The sequence below is a fragment of the Myiozetetes cayanensis genome, unplaced genomic scaffold (genome assembly GCF_022539395.1).
Source record: "Myiozetetes cayanensis isolate MyiCay16 unplaced genomic scaffold, myiCay2020 scf5-8, whole genome shotgun sequence".
NCBI lineage: Eukaryota > Metazoa > Chordata > Aves > Passeriformes > Tyrannidae > Myiozetetes > Myiozetetes cayanensis.
In genome coordinates this window covers 58,409,179-58,429,042 of record NW_026087742.1, presented here as the reverse complement: position 1 = coordinate 58,429,042, position 19,864 = coordinate 58,409,179, and the positions used below count along the sequence as shown (strand labels likewise).

General features: G+C 40.6%; 1 protein-coding gene across 2 annotated transcripts in view; it reads left to right on the top strand.

The window, feature by feature from the left end:
- Positions 1-6,692: 6,692 nt before the first annotated feature.
- The window catches only part of EPSTI1 (epithelial stromal interaction 1), a 50,806-nt gene continuing 37,634 nt past the window's right edge, over positions 6,693-19,864 (top strand). For both annotated transcript variants that reach the window (XR_007630933.1, XM_050332652.1), the window contains exons 1-3: positions 6,693-6,956; positions 17,430-17,488; positions 19,405-19,488. Coding sequence is in view for 1 of the 2 variants with exons in the window: in XM_050332652.1 (XP_050188609.1) it covers positions 6,760-6,956; positions 17,430-17,488; positions 19,405-19,488 (340 nt within the window). In the remaining variant the exon portion in view is untranslated. The remainder of the gene's footprint in view (positions 6,957-17,429; positions 17,489-19,404; positions 19,489-19,864) is intronic.

Below are 19,864 nucleotides of genomic sequence, written 5' to 3'. Positions count from 1 at the left end.
TAAATTCAGCTTTCTACTGCACAGAAGTAATTGAGAGTTGTATGATGATCCATTTGTCAAGAAATGCATTCATTTTTACTTCTTCACTGGACATATAACATACAATCATATACAATTACTTTTTAAACCTTCAGTGGAATTGTATTTCTTGGAAACTTAAACCTATTTTAAACTCATTAAAATGTCCCCAACTAATCATTTTCTGTTCATTTATTTGCATAGAAATAATGCAGAGCAGCATGTCGCTACTCTTTTGGTTAGCAAACCTGGTTTAAAAAAAAATAAATTTAAAGTTTTGGAATCTAGGGTCTTTTGCTTAATTTTCCAAGCTGATCCCAGAGACCCCTGAACAGGTCGAAGTCTGCTCTCATCAATTCAGAGCTGTGATTCTGTTAATTTGCCCTAAAACTACTGTCTCATGGTCACAGCAGCCAAATTCTTCCTCATTTGTAAGTATCAGAACCAAAAGAGCATCTCCCCTTTTCAGTTCCTTGATTACCTTCACAAGGAAGTTATAATCAATAAACTCAAGACATATATCATTGTAAGGGCTCAAAATTTGGCTTTTAAAGACACTGTGTCATACTATGGTCTGTGCAAGCTCTGAGGTGGAAAACAGTGCTCTGAACATCTTCCTCCTATTACCAGCCATGCTACTACTACTAATGCTACTATTTTCTGGACAGTGAGCCTCAGGAAGCATATTGATTAAGCAGAACAAACCAGATAATCAACACAAGGAAAATTTATCTTTTGCCAGGAGTGAAAGGCTGTAGGTTCTTTCCCTTGCAGGCAAGGAGGGGAGGAAGTAAAGCGGTTAGGTCCTTGGTTATGGTTCTCTCCCAAAGCTCCTCTCAGCATGGCGCAGCTGTGTGCTCTGTTATGCACAGGATGGTGCTGGTAGAGACAATCTGTCCATTACTATTTAATTTAATCCTAAACATTAGTATGTTCCAGCATATTGTCACTATTAATGTGTGGCAATGTTGTCCAGATTTGTTATGCCATTTAAGTTAATTGTCTGCATACTTTTCCTATAAATTACTTTCCTAAGCAGTCTGTGCTACAGTATTCCATGAGGCTGTCAGGATCAATGCTGGCAAGAATCTCTGTCAGGAATGAAGGAGAATCTAGAAACAGATACCAGATTAAATCTTGTGAAATCGATAACAAGGGATGTGTGTGTGTTTTGGATTTACCTTTTGCCTCTGAGAATTTCCAAAGTACATGTAAATGTAACACCTGACCAGTGTAAGTAGAATGGCAGGGACCAAAATTTCATACTAAAGATTAAAGTTTCTGAGGTCAGGCAGAGGAGAGAGTATAATTGAGAGTTATCAAGGAAATCATGAGGCATATCATATAAAACCAGTAAAGTCAGTACTTGAGCCTTGCTGAATTGTCATGTACATACAAATGAATGAAGAATAACTCTTCCCAGCCACTGCACCGGGATTAGAGGTTGCTCCTACAAGCATTTGTATATTTAATTACCACAATATACTGTAAAAGCAAAAAGAGGTATGAGCTGTGGACTTCTGCTAATTTCTTCAGGTAATGTATTCAAAAACATTAGACAATAAAGAATGTAATGTTCTTTCTAGATACTGATAATAATTGTCTGTATGACACCTTTGGTTGACTAGGTACCACAAGGTAGTATATCCTATAAAATCCTAAGATGGAACTAATCATGGCCTTCAGGAATTACAAGAGTACAATTATTCCTTGAAGAAGATGACATATATGCCAAAAGGCTCAGGTGTCTTTTGTGAATAAGTAAATCTCCTCTGCTTTAAAAACTGTTAAGAAAAGGATCTATTCAGGAATCTTGCAAATAGTATTTTAATACTGCTAAACTTCTCAAGGATTTTTTTCCTTCTGGACACAATGCAGGAGCAATAGCTATTAGAATTCTTTGTTTCTGATAACATTTGTATTCTTTATCAGTTAATTTTGCCTTTTGCAATAGGTTCCTTGCAGGCATTTTTAATGATATAAAGCATTTCTTTGTAGTCCTGATTGTTTTTATAACATCAGACCTTTAAAATAGCCCTACTTTATTATGTAGTATTATTTATATAGCAATATAAATATGCATAGCACCCTCCAGGCATAAGAATACCCCTTAAAAGTAGCAATAATCTGCAGGCACTGCTTCTGGACCTCAATACAGCATGTTCTGGATATCGGGTCAATTAGATTTTCAACCTCCACTTCCATTTTCTGAAGTAGTATTAGCTAAAAGAGAGGTGGACCTGCTATAATGCTGAAGGATACTGTGGAAAATCAAGGGTCAATTTTCTTTTAGAGAGTGGAAGATGATAGTTTTTGACAGGTACCGTCAACTTCAGCTTTTTGCAATAAAATGGAAAGTGTGTACTGCATTTTACATTTCCTAAATAGATTACCCGACACATAACACACATGCACTTGTCAAAGCTAATGGCATTCTTTCTGCTGAACCTGACGAATTCCAGTCCTAAATCTAAACAAGAATAAATCTTGGCCAAATGTTGACATTTTACCCTCCTTCTGGGCCTGCCTCTCCAGGGAGCAGAGGAGTAATTCCTCTTCTCCAGCATCCTGAGCTGTAACAATTAGTTCTATCAACCCTGCAGAATGCAGTGTCCTCACAACACAGCAAGCTTGCTCTAACAGAACATTTTCTGTCAAGTCCACAAAACTAAAAGTGATACTACAGCTTTCATTCATATTAATGTTTTGTGGTTTTGGTCTACAGTGAACTCAGAAATTTTGCTTGCCATAGACATGTTTCAGATCAAGTATTTTAAAAGTCAAGCTGAACAATTCTTGTCTAGTTTAAGGTTTTCTGTTCACAACTAATTGTACAGCAAGGTAAAGTACTCAGCCAGAAAAACCTTCGTGAAGTAAAATGCATCTCTAAAAATTCAATTTTGCCATCATGGTATAAAAACTCTAGAGGAGCCCCTGGTGGTCTAGTGGTAAGGGCGCGGCGCTGTCACCGCCAAGACCCGGGTTCGATTCCCGGTCAGGGCCACTCCCGGGCAGGTGGAGCTCGTTAGCCCTTAAAGGCAACCCACCTACGTCCTAAGGACCTCGCTGCCACCGTCCAAGCTCGCTTGGCCCCGGCAGATGAACCTCAGGATTAAAGGGTGGGCTCAGTTCCGCGCACACTGTGTCTCACCTAAAAAATCCAATGCGCAAGCTGGAAGGTGTAAAGACCTTCCCCAGATCTTCGCTCGTGAAGACTGGCCATTATTATTATTATTATTATATTATAAAAACTCTATATGCAGTGCTAATTGTAGATATGCCTCTATTTGCCATCGTTTGTCATTGCCCTAAAATACAGGGATGTGTTCCCTATAATCAATAACATGCATATGCTCTGCAGGATAGTCAGCTGTGTGTCTTCTCTATTTAGCCAAAATGTCCTGGGAAAAGACTTTGTATGTGAACCCTTGAGCATCATATTCAGCTGTTGGACTAAGTATTTTAATGCTGACATCCAAGGAAAAAGCAGTTCTCCAGCAATCAAGGCCTCCTGATACCACTTGCTGGCTCCTGGGAAAAACAGAGAGTGGACTGTAGGAAAGCTTGCCTGTCCTGGCTGTCTTTTCGAAGATTTCCTACAGTTTGCTGCTTTTCTTCAGGCTTTAGGTTTCTAGTTTCCTTGGATTAAATAAAAATCTTAGCTTTTAATGAAACGTCTCTGTGGTTGAGGAAAGAAAACTTAAAAGCACAGAACCTTAAAATCTGGAAAGCAACAGTGAAATAATAAAGAATAAACAGGTGTTTTCAGGGAAGGGAAGACAACACTGCATTGTTTTAATTTTATACTTTTTAATACTATTTCTTTCATAGAAGAGAGTTTTAGTCCATCTAACATTACCAAAGAAATAATGACATGGCTGACTGGGATTGTGAGTATCCTTTATAGTGAGAAAGGAGATCTAATTCCTCTCATTTTTGGTAGTGCTGTTCAGTTGGAAATAAAGGTTCAGTGCAGAATGTTCCTCTACAGAAGTTATTTTGGTTTATTATTGTAATATCCTGAAAAGCACAGGTGAGGGAGGTTGTATGGCAATTGTTAATATTCCACTTACCCACTGAGGGATTTTCTCAAAACAAGAGAAAGATCATTTTTATCTTAATAAAAATAAAAGGAAATAAAACAAAAGAAAAGAAAATCGTTGTTATAGCTAGAGGCAACAGACAAAAAAGCTTTATTTTGACAAATTAATTTTCTCACTCCTTTTCCTGCTTTCTCCCCTCTCCCACTGGTGAGGAGGGAGGGAGCCACCAGTTGTGTGGGTGCTCACTTGCTAGCAAGGACCAATGCATTTCAGCATCAGGCACAGCTGGGAATGTGAGGCAACTATAAACATAAACCATCAGATAGAATAGGCAGCTAGTATTTGGCGGGTCTAGAAAAACACAACTACTGAAACAAAATTCTTATGCAGGATTTGGGAAGTGTTGAGATTTGGTGGGCTTTGCATGTTTCAGGGGGTTGAATACATTGGCATTCTGATGTTTTAGCATTTACTTAGCAACTACAACACTGAATAAAGTAGGGCTGGAAGCTGATCCTTTTTCCTAAATCCAGCTAGCCCAGACTTACTCATACATATGCTGCCCATGACAAGCCTCCGCTAAGCTAGAAGTAGCTAAGTAGCTAGGTTGATCCTAGTGGAGGCAGTATGCATGTCCTTACTGCTTAAACTCCTAGTGTCCTGAGAGCCTTAGGTGGTACTGCTGTGACTCTAAAACTTAATTATTATTTTAGGGGATATTTCAGCTCAGTGTGTCTGAAGGAATATGAGGGATGGGTTGCAGCCCATGGCGTTGTGTTTTAGTGGCATGAAACAGAAGGGCTGATGAGTGATACACTGTGTAGTATCACAAAGAGGCACATGGGATGCGTTTGAGATGCAGAGATTGCTGGGTCAGTGCTGGAGAGATGATTAGGGGGAGAAGGTTAAATCTGTTACAGTCATTAATACTGACTTTCTGGGGGACATGTCTGGTGTGAACCAGGCCTGGATGCTGTGCTGGAGAGTTAGTTTGGATTGTCCGCAACAGAGCTATGAAAAAAATGAGCATTGAAGAGATGTGGGTGATTGAGCTTCCAGTGCTTGGGTTCATTTTACATCCCTCTTTTTCTGAGTAATATAGATGTGAAGTACTTAGATTCTACAGTTACTGTTTTCAGTCAAAAGTTTCTAAATTTCAACAGAAAAAAGATATTAGATCTGAATTTTACATAACATTGTAGGATAGAAGATACAACAGCAGTGGCCACGTTAATTATAATCAATTTTTGTAATTAAATATGAGTTATTAAGACATCAATCTGCTTGGATAAGAAAACTCCAGATGTCGAAGCTGAATTTTTACCAGACAGAGTGTCTGTAGGCACAGCTGTTATCACACAAATGTTTGCAGTCCTCAGACATGACTGTGGTGCTTCTAGTGCCTCTGTGTCTCCTGCATTGACCCAGAAGTTCTATGTAAGGGCGTAAACTCAATGTTTGCTTTCATTTGCCAGCACCTTGTACATAAACTGTTTGTGAAGAGAAGTGGTGCAAGGGATTACGCAGCACTTCATCCCTTTACAACGCACTGCCATTGCACTCCAGAGTCTCTGCAGAACGTTTTGTGTACAAGTGTAGGTGATGCCTGCTGCAGAGCATGTTAGGAGGGAAAGACCATTGATGCTGCCTCCTTGGGGCAGCCCTAGGAGATGCATCTTTCTGGATGTGGCAGCTCTGGGAGGTGTGCTGCTGGTGACAGGGTCCTATACAGTACCCCAAGGAGCATTACAACCACAAGGCAGCCTTTGGCTTTCCATATGGCATTTTGTTTTACTCCTTCCCCAGCACGTGTGGGGTGTGCTGTAAGGCCTAGATGGGCTGGGTGGTGAAGAAACCTGACTACACGATCATCGCTTCAGCAATGTGTTTTTAGTGCAGCTTGATCAGCTGACGACAAAAAGTGACAAAGTCTCCATGTGTGGAGCTGGATTTCCCCAGCTCTGCTGCATTAACCTGGAGTAGAATTACTGCTTCTTTTTTGCTTGGATTATAAATTGCCAAACATCCTAATTTTATTAAGGATATTAAGAAGACTGCTGTTATCCCAGCCTGCAGATGCTGTAGATACAGTATCGCTGGTCAAATGTGATAATTGAAGGGACCTGCATTTTTGATAAGTGGATCATGTATTAGTCTCCTATTCAGGTGGAATTAGGAAAGTCAAAATAAAAAAGTTTTTTGATTGAGCAGAACTGCAAGGCAGAATTAGAGCTGTGCAGGACCATTGCCTTAGGATTTATCTGAGGGTTAGTTTTCAGTTTCCATCTTTCTTTGTATACTTGTGCAAAAGAGAAACCAGTAAACCCCTGACAGTTATTCCCTCTGTCATAGGAAAATTTGACATGCTGGAGAATAAAATTGTCAGAAATACAGCATTCAGCTAGACCTCGCCATGCTTCTGCTTGTTGTCTGGTTTATTAGTACAGATCCGCTTTGCTCTCCCCTCTGTGACTCCTGTCGGCCTAGGTGCTGTGATTGAGATGATCAAACTTCAGCTTCAGCTGGAGGATGACTCAGGAACCAGTACATGTATTTGCACTCCCAACAGCTGAAAGTCCAGACAGGGGTGGGGCTAATGAGGAATTGAAACCAATGTGTTGTAACTCCAAAGTTTTGAGCCTTTCCCTAGCCTAATCAGCAATACTTGTGTCTCACATTGCAAAGTACTCTGAAAGCAATGTCTGGGATTAGAGGATGGAGGCAAGGCAGCAGGTACAGGACAGCTGCTGGCACTAGTACTCCGTTTTCCTCTCAGGGTTACCCCTTGGATGGCAACAACAAAACAGAGAAGGGTACAAACACCCAGAAGCTGACAACGTCTGGAGAGGAACAAAGCAGCCCAGCACCAGTCTACCAACAACAGCAAGAGCAGCAGTAAGTAACAAGGAGCCTGTCTAAGATGATGTTATGTGTGTTGGGTACCTGTTCTCCAGCTTGCCTGGGCTGTATACCTTTAAAGGGGGAAATACTTTATAGAGGGCTTGTGAATGGGACTGAGCGCACAAGCAGCATGTTGTCCTTTTCTTGGTGCTTCCAGCATGGGAGCCGAGTTGTTCTGGCAGGCTTTGGCATGGCTTACACCCTGTTCAATAGCAGTGGCCAGTTCTGTATGTTGCATATTGGCATATGTGGGATCTGTTTCCTGGCATCTTTTTTCAAAGTGAAATTTCAAATCTGGTTCTAGCTCTCTGTTTTCTCTTTCTCCTAATATTTCATTCTGGGAAGTCTAAAAATACTTTCTTTGGTTTAAGATATGGATATAGGCTGCATTCCAGCACTGATCTGAATGCAGTCAAGGACATAGAACAGCTCCAGCAACTTCATGCCAACAAAAGTAAAATAAAACTTCAGCCCTCAATTTCATTTTGTGCTTTATTCGAGTCTATGCTCAGTCCATCTCTGATTTTCCAGTAAAAATTTGGAGATAGCTTGTGTAAGCTGTGTCTTGCAGATATAGTACAGAATAGAAACTGAAAATAGTGTGTGTATATTTTATGCACATGTTTAATACAAATAGGTTTAGCTGGACATAGCTAATTGTTTAGTCTTTTTCTCCAAATATTCTTTCTCTGAGCTGTTAATAACAGTGCATGCAATGCTATTATTATTGTTATGTGCTGATCTCACGGCTTTCAAAGTGCAGCTGACAGGAACTGCAATCTGTTTTGGTTTCCTTTCCCTTTTTTCTGGATGGAGAAGGTGGAGCCACGCTGTGAAGGAGGTGGCAGGCTGGTGATGGCAAGCAGCGGATCAGCGGCTTTGGATTACCCATGAATACTTGCCTACTGGGTAGTAGTGGTACAGGGACTGTTGAGAGTTGGGTCCCTTTGAAATCCATCAGCACTTCAGTGACTGACTTTCAGCAGAGCGAACAAAAATTCCTTAGTTACAGTCTGTTTATTTTCTGCCACTTCCAAATGTAAAAGACCCTCTGTCTTCCCTGCCCTCATAATGCATTATATCTACAGGAGAATGAGAGCAGCCCTGGTTTGCTTGCATATTTGTGCTGTATGCAAATTTTTTTTTGATGTTTGGTTGGGGTTTTTGTTTGTCAGTTTGGTGGGTTTGGGTCTTTTGTATTTTTGGGGGGCAGGAGGATAGTGGGGGTTTTCCCATTGGCATAATTTTCCTTGCCCAGATTTTGTCTGAGATTCAAACCTCCTGGTATAGGTTAGGTGAATAATTTATCAATTGGTTAGCCAGAGTTCCCTGCAAAATTTAAGACCAGGGCAAATATAGTCACACGGATTTTGATCAGGATAGGAAAGCCCCTGAAACTAAGTAAGCTTTTGGGGAACATGAATTTTATGCCTTGTTCCCTTTTTCATCTTACATGATGCTTGCAGAGCTGAAAGTGTGCACTCACTGCAAGGACTGTGTAATATTTTTTTGCTATGTGATACAAAAGATTCTCTCTGTGTCTTCAAAAAGTTCTAATAAAGAATTAATTCCTAAATTTCAAATATACAAGTTAAAGTCTGCATTAGTATGTAGTTAATGAGGAAGAGGGATGAGGGAAAGACAGGTTTCAACAGAAACCATGTAATATGAGTGGTACAAATGCTCAAAAAAAGAAGAAAACAAAGCTGTAGTTTGCATTCTTCCTTTAAGGAGGGGGATACTAGCTGTCAATTTGAACACTTTGAAGATGTTTAAACTGCAATTTCCTTAACTAACACGGATTAAATTGGTAGATAGTATCTGAAATACTGAAGCAGACAAGGAGAGATCTTTATTCTCCAAACAAAATTTATTTTATTCATTATTACTTTGTTCTGGTATCCCAAGTTACATTTTAAGAAAGATCTCAGATAAAAATACCATTTTAGCAGTGATAAAGTTGACTCAGCCTTTTAGACACCAATCCTTTTAAACATGATCTTTAAAACTAAAATACTGGGACATCCTCAGAATGGTCCAGTTTTCAGGCTCTGGGATAACAGGTAGCTGAAGTCGACAGGAGAAGAAATAATATGCAGACTGGCATTAATTAAAGGCTTTCTGGAATACATACAACAGAGGGAACATGAGGGGCCCAAGTAAGATACCTCTGTGCCAAGGAGTGTCTCTATTCCAATTTCTGTGCTGCTTGCTATTTTTTTGGAAACAGGATATGGTTTTGCTGCCAGCAAAGCAGGAGCTGGAGTCTCCTTTGAAAGCTCTTGCGTGAGTGGATTCCATGCAAACTCTCAGTCTCAATCAGTCAGAGCAACTGGGAGTGGGAAAACACCTTAAAAGCATCTAAAGGTGGGATCAGGGGACCTTTCATGTAGACTGGACACATGAAATGTGTGTGGGACATGGCACATTGCAGTCTCATCCACTTCTCAGTATTCAAACTTGACTATTAAAAAGTACAAGGTGGGGAGCTGGTATTAGAGGATAATTTTACTTTAGAAAAGCCCTTATATAATATGTTGAGGCTGAGAAGTTACAATAAAATGGCCCTAATTAAGTTAAGAAAAATACATGTTCAAGTGCAAAATTGAAATCACACTTTGCACATCCCCCTCCAGTTATATATAGAATGTGGTCTCAGACCTGGAGAAAAAACTCACCAGGATGACAAGTGCTTGAAACTGCTTACAATAATAAGCTTGCATTTAAGTTACTTCACTTTGTCTGCTAAGTGCCATGAAATTAACTTGCAGCAAGTGAATTTTCAAATTGCCCCTGTTCATATCTTTTCAGAAACAAAAGTCTGTACAGAAGAAAAGGTGGAGGAAAGTGAGGAAATTAGAGGGTAAAGTATATCTAGAGCCTGAAAAAGAAACTGCTGCCCCCATTCAGCAGTCTGTCCTCAGCGCCTTTAAAGCTGGCAAGAATAATATTGGTTCTGGTAAAATCCATTAAAAAATGAAATTCAAGATAATAAAACCTGAGGATACATTGCCGCACAGCAGGTAACAGTCCCTCATCATTTTGTGTGAAAGGAGAGCAGAGTTGCTAGAATACTTGACTCAAGAAATTATATTCTTTGACTGCTGGAGCCAAAAATCCATAACTATCTTTCCTTCATTTTCCAATCTTCATCCTGAATTTAAAAAGAAAAACAACATAAAAAATATCTATAGTGTTGTAACACCCCTCAATCTTTTCCTGATAGACTATACTTAGCAGTTCTGAATTTTTTCTTTCATAATCTGAAGTTTCTTTAAAAAAAAAAAAAAAAACTACTCTACAAAACTGTAGGTGGATGCTTAGCAAAATGCTTGTTTCGCCCACTGCCCAACCACCAGTGGGAGTGCTAGAAGAGTAATTTGAATTATGGACAATCTGTTCAGAGTTGAACTCTATATTTGCTACACAGGAGAAATCTCCCAACTCTGTCTTTCAGGCTTATGCACTAATCTTTACAGTCCAGTGGGGCGATTCAGAGATACCCAGCTTTGTTGTGCTCAGGAGCTATCCCTTTCTCCAGCCAAGTGTTTGGTTGCAGGCCTATGTAAGACAATAGTTATAGTGTTAGTCTGGGTTGTGGGGGTTGCTGTGTTCATTATAATGCTTGGAGGAGGGAAGGAAGTCCTTCCAGCTCCTATATTAGAAAGTTTTTTGGAAGAGCTTGATTTACACAAGCCCTGACATGTTCCCTTGATGAGGAGCTGTGATGAGGTTATGAATGGGGAATTTATGGGAGGACGCTGTGTTTGGGCAGGGGCAATAAAAGGACAAATTCTCTGATTCGGAGGCAGCAGAGGAGGAAATACATTGTTGAAAAGAGAGGGGAAGCCGAGATGAACATGCCTCTAGCTCAAGTCCTAATCTTCATGTGATACAGCATCTGACCTGCTGAGCTCTCCAGGCACGCTGGCAAGACTGACTTGCAACACATGGATGCCTCTGCAGGGGATAGCTTGGCTCAGCGCTTGGTGTTGCCAAGCCCAGCGTCTGGCCTGCCCACGTATGGATGCTCCATGCCTCTCACAGCTAGTGATTACCAGGAGCTCCAGCTGGCTCTGGCATGCTGGCTACATCCCTGACACTGTGCTGCACTGAGATAACTTAGCTGCTCTAGGACCTGGGGGCAGCATAACCATGGCCATGTCTGACTTCATAGACTTTGCTGGGTCTGATGCTAATCTATAATACACTTCAGTGTGTTCTGCCCCTTTGGTGTAATCTGACCACAAGCATAGGCTGACTAATGGCACATTAGCGTTTCACAGAGGACAGAGAAAGCTGTGCTGTGGGCCAAGTTTGAGCTGAGAGCTACCCCTTGGCTCCCTGATTTGATCCATCATTGTGGCAATTTCCTTGGAGCTTTAGAACCTGGTTGAGATTGTCCAAAAGAGGGTGCTGGCTGAAGCACATCTTTCTGATGTGCTAAGACCAGACCAAGCTGCTGAGTGTGACCTCCATCTAAATTCTTGGAAATTCAGTTCCAATTTTCATTTTTAGTCTTTAGACCAAATTTTAACTTAAGGAATTTTTCTACAAGCATGTGGGTAAAAGCAGAACCTCAGGTCTGTTTCTTTCCTGCAGATTTCTGTCTTATACTTTCTCATGGGTCTCTCTCTGCTGCTGCTTCACTTCTCACTCTTTCCCTGTCCATATTCACTTCTTCATGATTTAACTCTTTGCTTTATCCCAAAGTCTCAAAATGTCAAGAGTGCTGGCAGTTCTAATGAAAGCTTTAGCTAACCAGAGGGACCAGATACAGGAGTGAGTTACCCTGGCTTAATAAGCTTCCGGCCATCATTTGAACTGTGGTAATTAAGTGCATTCCTGGCCTGTGGCAAACACAGGACAAAATCCACGGACACAGACTTTTGATGATAAACATTTCCTTCTAATGCAGTTCATTTTCTGCCTCTCATGCTAAGAGCACACACGCAGTGAGGGTGAATCCAACGGTGGGTAATGCTAAGCCCGAATAATTCAGTTTTGTATGCAAAACTGAATTTGAGCTGCAAACTGGTTAGATGCTACTGCTGATGATAAAGATGGAAAGCCAGAGCCCCAAGCCTGCATGCAAAGCTTGTACACCCTCCCAGAGCTCTGCTTAAGGCACTGCTGGGACACAGAATATATTGCTTGACTGAGGTCTAGACCTGTGGCTGTCAGTTATTGTTAGTATCTGCCCGTGTGTGCTTTGCGAAATAGCGATACCTACAGGACAGTTGTCTGCTTGTTGGGATTTGGCATCTTGTAGTCCTCTGATTTGGCAGCTTCCATGGTACTCAGCAGCATATGGCTGCTCCATCAGGCATGGGAGCCTTGGTGAAAACAATACTTTGTGGTGCCATGGGCTTGACAGCTCTTAAAATGGTTCCTGATAAATGAATGCAAAAATCAACTTAGCGTACCTTTGAAGGAAATTCAACAGTTGTCTTTGGAGTTTGGTCTCTTTTCCATTTTAAATTCGGTGTTAACATACTATTTAATGCAGTATTTCACCCATATCTTCCGCTGACTCCCTCCTCTAGACTCAATCTGTCTTGGTCTTCTTCCCAAGCTTTAGTCATTTGTGTTGCTCTCCAACTAAATTCTTGGCTTCTACATTCTCTTACACAGAGCACTTTGCCTAGCAGAGCAAGATATTTAGCTTTAAGCTCTGTGGCATTCATGTATCAATGCACCTGCAGTATAAAACACAGTGGAACTGGAAATAGCTTATAACAGCCATTACTTTTGTAACTCTTTAAACTATTTCACACTTCATTTGGAAAGCTCTCCAGTGGTAGATGGCTGGAGTGGACTGGAGAAAAAAATGAAGAGCACAGCTCTACAAAAAATATTACTGGTGAACCACAGTTCTCACATGTTTTTTCAATTTTAGAAATAAACTATGTTATAGAAACCTTTAAAGAAAGTAGAACAAAAATTTGTATGGTCAATGCCCCAAAAGCATTGAGAGGGTGTCCTTGAGTAGTGCTAGTTAGATAAGTAAACTCGCACACAGGATTCAGAATTTAGGGTTGGGGGCATGGTGTTGCTTGTATTGCTGATCACTGATATTGTAAACTATCATTGCAGATTTTCTATGACTGTATTGCATGTTTCTCCTGACATATACCTCTATATATATGTGCTGGGTTTGGTTGGACTAGAGTTTATTTTCTTCACAGTGGCTGCTATGGGGCCATGGTTTGGATTTGTGAGCAACATAGTGTTGATAACAGAGAGATGTTTTCATTACTGCTGAGCAGTGCTGACACAGAGTCAGGGCCTTTTCTGCCTCTCACCCACTCCACCAGTGAATGGACTCAGGGTGCATGGGAAGTTGTCAGGGGACACAGTTGGGACAGCTGACCCCAACTGACCAAAGTGATATCCCATAACATATGGCATCATGCTCAGTATATAAAGCTGGGGGAGGAAGAAGGAAGGGGGGGGACATTTGGCGTGATGGCATTTGTCTTCCCAAGTCACACATTGCGTGTGATGGAGCCCTGCTTTCCTGGGGATGGCTGAACACCTGCCTGTCCATGGGAAGTGGTGAATATATTCTTTGTTCCGCTTTGCTTGTGCACACAGCTTTTGCTTTACCTATTAAACTGTTTTATCTCAACCCACAACTTTTCTCACTTTAACCCTTCTAATTCTCTCTTCTGTTCCACCAGGAGGGAGTGAGTGAGAAGCTCTGTGGTGCTTATTTGCTGGCTAGGGTTAGATCACAACAATATGTTGTAACATAGGTATTTATAATCCCACTAGTTGTCTGTTTGTTTGAAAAATCATAGAAGGTTCCTACTTGTTTGTTAGGTTTTTTCCAGTATGGATACATTCTTTTATTGGTTTATAACTTTCTTACTCTCATTAATATCTGTTGAGTCTGTGCCATGAGTCAATACATTCCCGTTTTCTGTGGAGAAAATGTAACAAAAAATTCCCTTCAGGGTTAATATGTTCTATAAAGGTAGAAGATTATTTGTTTTTCTCCTTTGAAGAGCTATAACCAGGTTAAGATGTCCTTCCCACCTCTTCCAGTGACTTCTGGATTTGTATTTATAAAACAATCCTATCTCAAAGATAGGCTTAAGTCTTATAACAATTAGAATCATTATTAGGGAAACAGTAAAGTAAAATTCTTTATAATCTTTCTGGCTGAGGATTTTGGTATAAAGCACAAAAAGTCTGCATACAACTGATAGCTTCAAATCTTCACATTTCCTTAATTGCTACTCAGGTAAGTAGGATAATTTGCTCCAGACTTATGGCTACTGTGGCAACCCAGAAACTGACTGGAATATTAAATTGACAGGCTGTAGCGGATTTTATAGGCTTTACTGGATCAGAGGTTTTGCCTGAACAAAGAAATGACATGCAATATCCTACAAACTGGATAAAAACATGAGGTAAAAGCTGGTGGTGTGGTTTTGAATTAACTTTCTTTCCTTCAAAAAAAACCCTCAAGAAAATAAAGTATGCTAGGTGTGGATTTTAGAACTGGTAAGGCGCATGGAGTCTCTCAGGTAACAGCTCCTCTGGTTCATCTCCTGATGTAGGATTGAAAATCAAGGACCATCTCATACCCTGATTTTCACCCATCGCACAAGAAGTTTACTGTGTACTTGCTGTCCCTTTCTCCTTATCATGGAATCATAGAATGGTTTGTGTTGGAAAGGGCCATAAATATTTATCATTTAGTTCCAACCCCCCTGCCATGGGCAGGGATCCTTCCACTAGATTAGGCTATTCAGAGCCTCGTTTAACCTGGTCTTAAACATCTCCAGGGATGGGGAATCCACAACATCTCAGGGCAACCTGTTCTCATGCCTTGCCACCCTTACAGCAAAGAATTTCTTCCTAATATCTAATCTAAACCTCCTAATATCTAATCTAAACCTACCGTCCTTTAGCTTAAGCCCATTTGTAATCTCAGTATCCAAAGCTACACTCTGATATATCTTTCCAGAGACCAAGGTGAACATTATAAAATTAGATAAACTCAATAATGTTTTTTCCCCCATTGTTTTCCTTTCTTATAACTTGGACTAAAACAAAGCATGTGGTATAAAAACAAAGCATGTAGTATAAGCATTAGGTAAAAGACAAACAAAAGTTGGTATCCTGTTCTCCCTTTCTGACCCCACTGGAGACATGACATCCTCATTTTATTTTACTTTTCCTTTATTCAATAACATAGAAACCAGTTTGAGCTTAAATTAAGCGCTCGTTTAACCACAATGACTCTTAATCTGCTCTTCGGAAAACAGATAATAAATGTAGTGTCACCTCTAACCCTTTTGTAAACTGATTGATCTTTGCTGTATTTCATGTATAGTCCTTCTGAATTTCTGAGGGTGAGGTCATGGTCAGATGTCAGAAGAGTGCCCCCACCTGGTCTCCTGGACTCTGAACTTTCCAGGCAAAAAGCAGTAGCAGATAAAGGAAATTATTCATGGCATAAGGGCTAGATTGGATACAGAGATTTCTCACATATGTTCAGACAAGCAGAGGTCCCTGCTTTCTTTTAAACTTGAGTCTAATTTAAAACAAATCAACTAAACAAACACTGTTTCAAGTCATCAAAGTACATGGTATAAAAATTCTTCTTCCCTCTAGTGCTGTGAAACAGTGTGATGTCTGAGATGCACTGATTGATTTCTGGGAGGAGAAAATATGTAGCCTTGCAACTCAAAATTTCAGCCATTTTTATCACTGCCAAAGGGATGGGAGTGTAAAAGGTACTCAATTTTTGTGTATTAACTTGAGAGAAATATGATCTTAATATCTGAAACAGCAACAAAAGCTACTAAAAAAATCTCGAACCAGATAAATTGTGCAACGGCTTGTTAAAGGCACTTTGGGATAAATTGTAAATGCTACTACTCACTCAAATAAAGAAAAATCTGAAACAACATCACTGATGGGGAATGTTCTGCCATAAGTGAGATGTGTTGTCAAAGCTTCTTTTAAGTAATGGTTGCAGTTGTGTGATGAATGCCAGTGGAGCATTGCTGCTCTCTTAGCTCCTGCCTTTGAGGGTCTGGAATTCACTGGAGAGGTGAAGAACAGTCTCACAGTCTCAGGGGCACCAGAGAATGCTGGCAGGAAGGGAAAGGATCATATTAAATGGCACCATTAAAGCTCACAGCTCTATCTTTACTAGTTTAATCTCATAAATTAATCCACATCCTCCTAGAATAAGTCTTCAAAGAGAAAGAGGTAATTGGATATAAATACTCTCCTTCCCAAACCCTGAGTTACACTGATACGGCAGCAGGCAGCTTTTGGCACTTTGATCTCTCTGCATGATTTTCATTTCCCTTTTAAGCCTTGGTCTTGGGCCTCATTGTTTCATTACTTTTCCACAGCCAACTGTACTTTCTCTGCTTCCTAGCTTGTCCTCTAGCCACCCCCTGCGGCCCTTCCTTAACAGCCTCAGACATCACCCCTCATTATTCTTTGTTGGCTGCTCTTCTCTTTGTGCTTTCGCTGCAATCAAGCCAGATGAAATATCTGTGCCCATGTGTGCATATAAAACCCTGCCAAGAGAGTTGTGAGTTTACTCTGATACATGGGGCCAACTGCTGCTTAGTGCATTTCTGGTAAACCTGCATCCCCATGGCACAGCTTCTGCTGAGCAGGAGCCATGTAAACTACCCACACAACACACCATGAAGATAAAACCCTTTGTCGTCTGAGGACATGGAGCTGACATGTTTTCATCACTCTTTTGATCACCTCGACTCTCTTAATACACTCTGAACCCTGTCTTGCCTCTTTGCTGTCACGTTAGATTGATAGCTCCTTGAGACAGCAACTGCATTTTGAATTAAGTTTAGCAAAACAGGGCCCTTGTCCTGATTCAGTGAGTCGCACCTTAGGCATGACAGCAAGATGAATATGCCCAAGGAGTTTCTGGTCCCTGAAAATGTAAGGTTGACAAGGAAACTGAGGCTCAGTCTGAGAGTAAGTCACCTGGGTCCATCACAAACAGTATGACTTTGCATACTCCTTGGACAACTTTTGGGCAGACTGCTTAAATCCACAAGGTGCTTGGTGCCCTCAAGGTATGGGGTGGGACTGTCAGCACCAGTGCTCTTCCCAGTAGACAGTGGTGTTCCACATGGAATATTTTGATTCAAGGAATGGATTTGATTCAAAATGTATGAGATTTGAGGTCAGCAGTCTAGAGTGAGTCTTGAATAAGAACAGCAAAGACTATGCTGAAAGTTTCTGAAAATGTTATCCTTGGTATCTATTGTCAGCTCCAAATATAACAAGTATTTCTGGAGTATTTACCAAAAATTCCTGAAAAGCTGAATCAGAATAAATACTAGCTTTTTTATGAAGTTATTTGATAAGACAGCAGAAAACTGACTTTGTTGATAAAGGCACTCCCTTCTAGTCCTGGTTTTGCATAAACAGGAAAAATAAAAGTGTTTTCTTTCATTTTAGCTTAAACCCATATGTCTTGGTAACTCCAGATGAAACCAGAAGAAAGAAGTTACAGCAAAGTAAGTTGAATTGTCTAATATGGTAATACATTACTTCTACTTGAATAACTTTGGGGTTTTGTGCATTTTATTATTATCCTCATTTTTACAATGGTTTTATATGTGCAGCTGTGACAGTAAAGTCAGTGCTATGAGCATTCTCCATCATCATGTAGCTTTTCTGAAGAAAAGCTCCTCATCTGGCTACACTTCGTGCAGAATAAATCTTGTTCAGGAGAAGGGTTTTGGTAATTTGAGTGCTGGAACTGTTCAAGATGGCTTCTACAAAACTGCTGGAATTAGCTCTATCCAGGTTTTAGAGGACTGAATTCACATTGGAGAGCCCAACTTTGAACAGTCTCTGGGTCAGTAGGAAGAAGAAAAAATGTAGATAAGAAATATTTTTGAAATACTCCCACGTGGAAACAAAAATAACTACAGCCACTGTTGGTTCTTCAGTCTGCATTTCAGGATTGTAGGTGGCCTTTTTTTTAGATGGAAAGTATCTGTATATATACACTGCCTTTTTCTTGGTTTTGAGCCTTGCAGGTGAAAGTAGCTAAGCAGGAACACCCTGAACCTCTACCAGAAAGATCTTTCTTTGGCAAAGTTACAACCAGAGTCAGTTGTGAAATAAATTCTGTATGCAGAGGTGACTGAGCACTGCAGTGCTACACTCCTGGCCATTGATTTATGCAAGATATGAAAGGTGAAGGAGTGCGAGTCAGCACTTCTCATGTCTTGAGCCCTCAAGGAAACAGTGCAATTAAATCCTTCTCAAACTTTGTGAGTTTGGCTGAAATGCTTCACCAACAGGCTAATATGGCTTATGGGTTGTGCTTCCTTTGGTTGCAAGAGAGAAAATTGCCTTATCCTGAACCAAACCATAATCTTCTGGAAGGATGAATCGCAGCAGATCATCTTAGACCTGACTGTGACATTAACAGAAAAAGTGCTGCTGCTCTAATAAAGATCTGGTTTCACTTTGTGCCAGCAGCATGTAAGGTCTGAAGCATGCCAAGTATTTACGTTTTGGATACTGGCAGAAATAGGACCTAATTGAAAGCAGTCTCTACCTAAATGCTTGCTTTAAAGGTGAAATAAAAAGCTGATGTCTCTTTTGGGTCTCTTTAGAAACTTGCTCGTGTGCTGGCATTATCCTCTTAGAGGAGACTTAGTGTCTGATAGCCATAGCCAGCCATTGGGAAATATGGTTAGTAATAAAGAAATGAGCTCCTAGAGTAACTGAAGTGATAATGTAAAACACAGGTTTTGTTGGACTTGCTATTGGAAGGAATTGTTGTTTTTCTTCCTCTGGCAGTTGGTAAAGAGAGAAGTTAAATCAATCAGCCATCCTAGGGCATATGGCTGGCACACTGGCTGTGTTGCCTTCCTCTGACTACACTAGGAAACTGCTGCCCATCTCGCATGCGGGCGCCTGTGTTGAAGTGTCTTAATCTGAACCTGATTCATACATTCATCTTGCTTTTATTTAGAGAGCATGTGGTTGGGAGGGAAAATTACTTTTCATTTCCCTGCTGGGGAGCATTATACCACAAGCATTTCCCTCCGTGCAGCAGTAACATCTTAATTGTAACAACTTCTGCTTTACCTGCAGGACTAAATACTGTGGCTTTTACGTATGGGTTCCCAGAGGTTAAAAAGCAGCCTATTAGCAGTCCCTTAGCTGTTTTTCGTTATGCTTTTGGAGTTGAGTCCTAGGGTTTGCTCGGCATTAGAGTCTCGAGTTAGGGAAAACATTTGCCTTGTTAGCTGATCATTGCAGTGACTGAGTAACATCTTGAGGGGTGTCTGCACCCCTTGAGAACAAGTTTGTTCCTGGATGGTCTTCAGGATCACATGCAATTAGCAATACTGCATGCTTTTTAGTATTCTCTCTAACTTCCATATATTTGTTTCTTTTTATGCCTGCTTAGTTGCTAAGAAAGAGCTAGATGACCTGGAGCGGTGGAAGGAAGACCACAGGCCAGGGCCGATTACGCTGGTTCCACAGAGACTGGGTAAGATGTGAATCATCACTTGCAAATTGCAAAGTTGTGTTTTCCAGAACATGAGGCATTTTTCACTTTTTCTCTCATATTACTTATGAAAGAGATTCAGTATCAATAAGGGATAACAGGAACCTACTGTAGGTGTTCTGTGTTTCTTGATGGTCATGGCAATGAAGGTGTTTCTGAAACAAAACAGCATAGATTGTCACTCAAGAAATCTGTTGAGATCAGAGTAGAAAATCTGCACTAACAATTGGGTAAAACAGGTGGATTATCCCTCCTGCTGTTGACACTGTCTTTGGTTGATATCTCTGAGGGGGCACACATTTGCCATTAGTATGAAGATGGACAGCATGTATTGGAGACCCTCCAGTTACCCATAAGA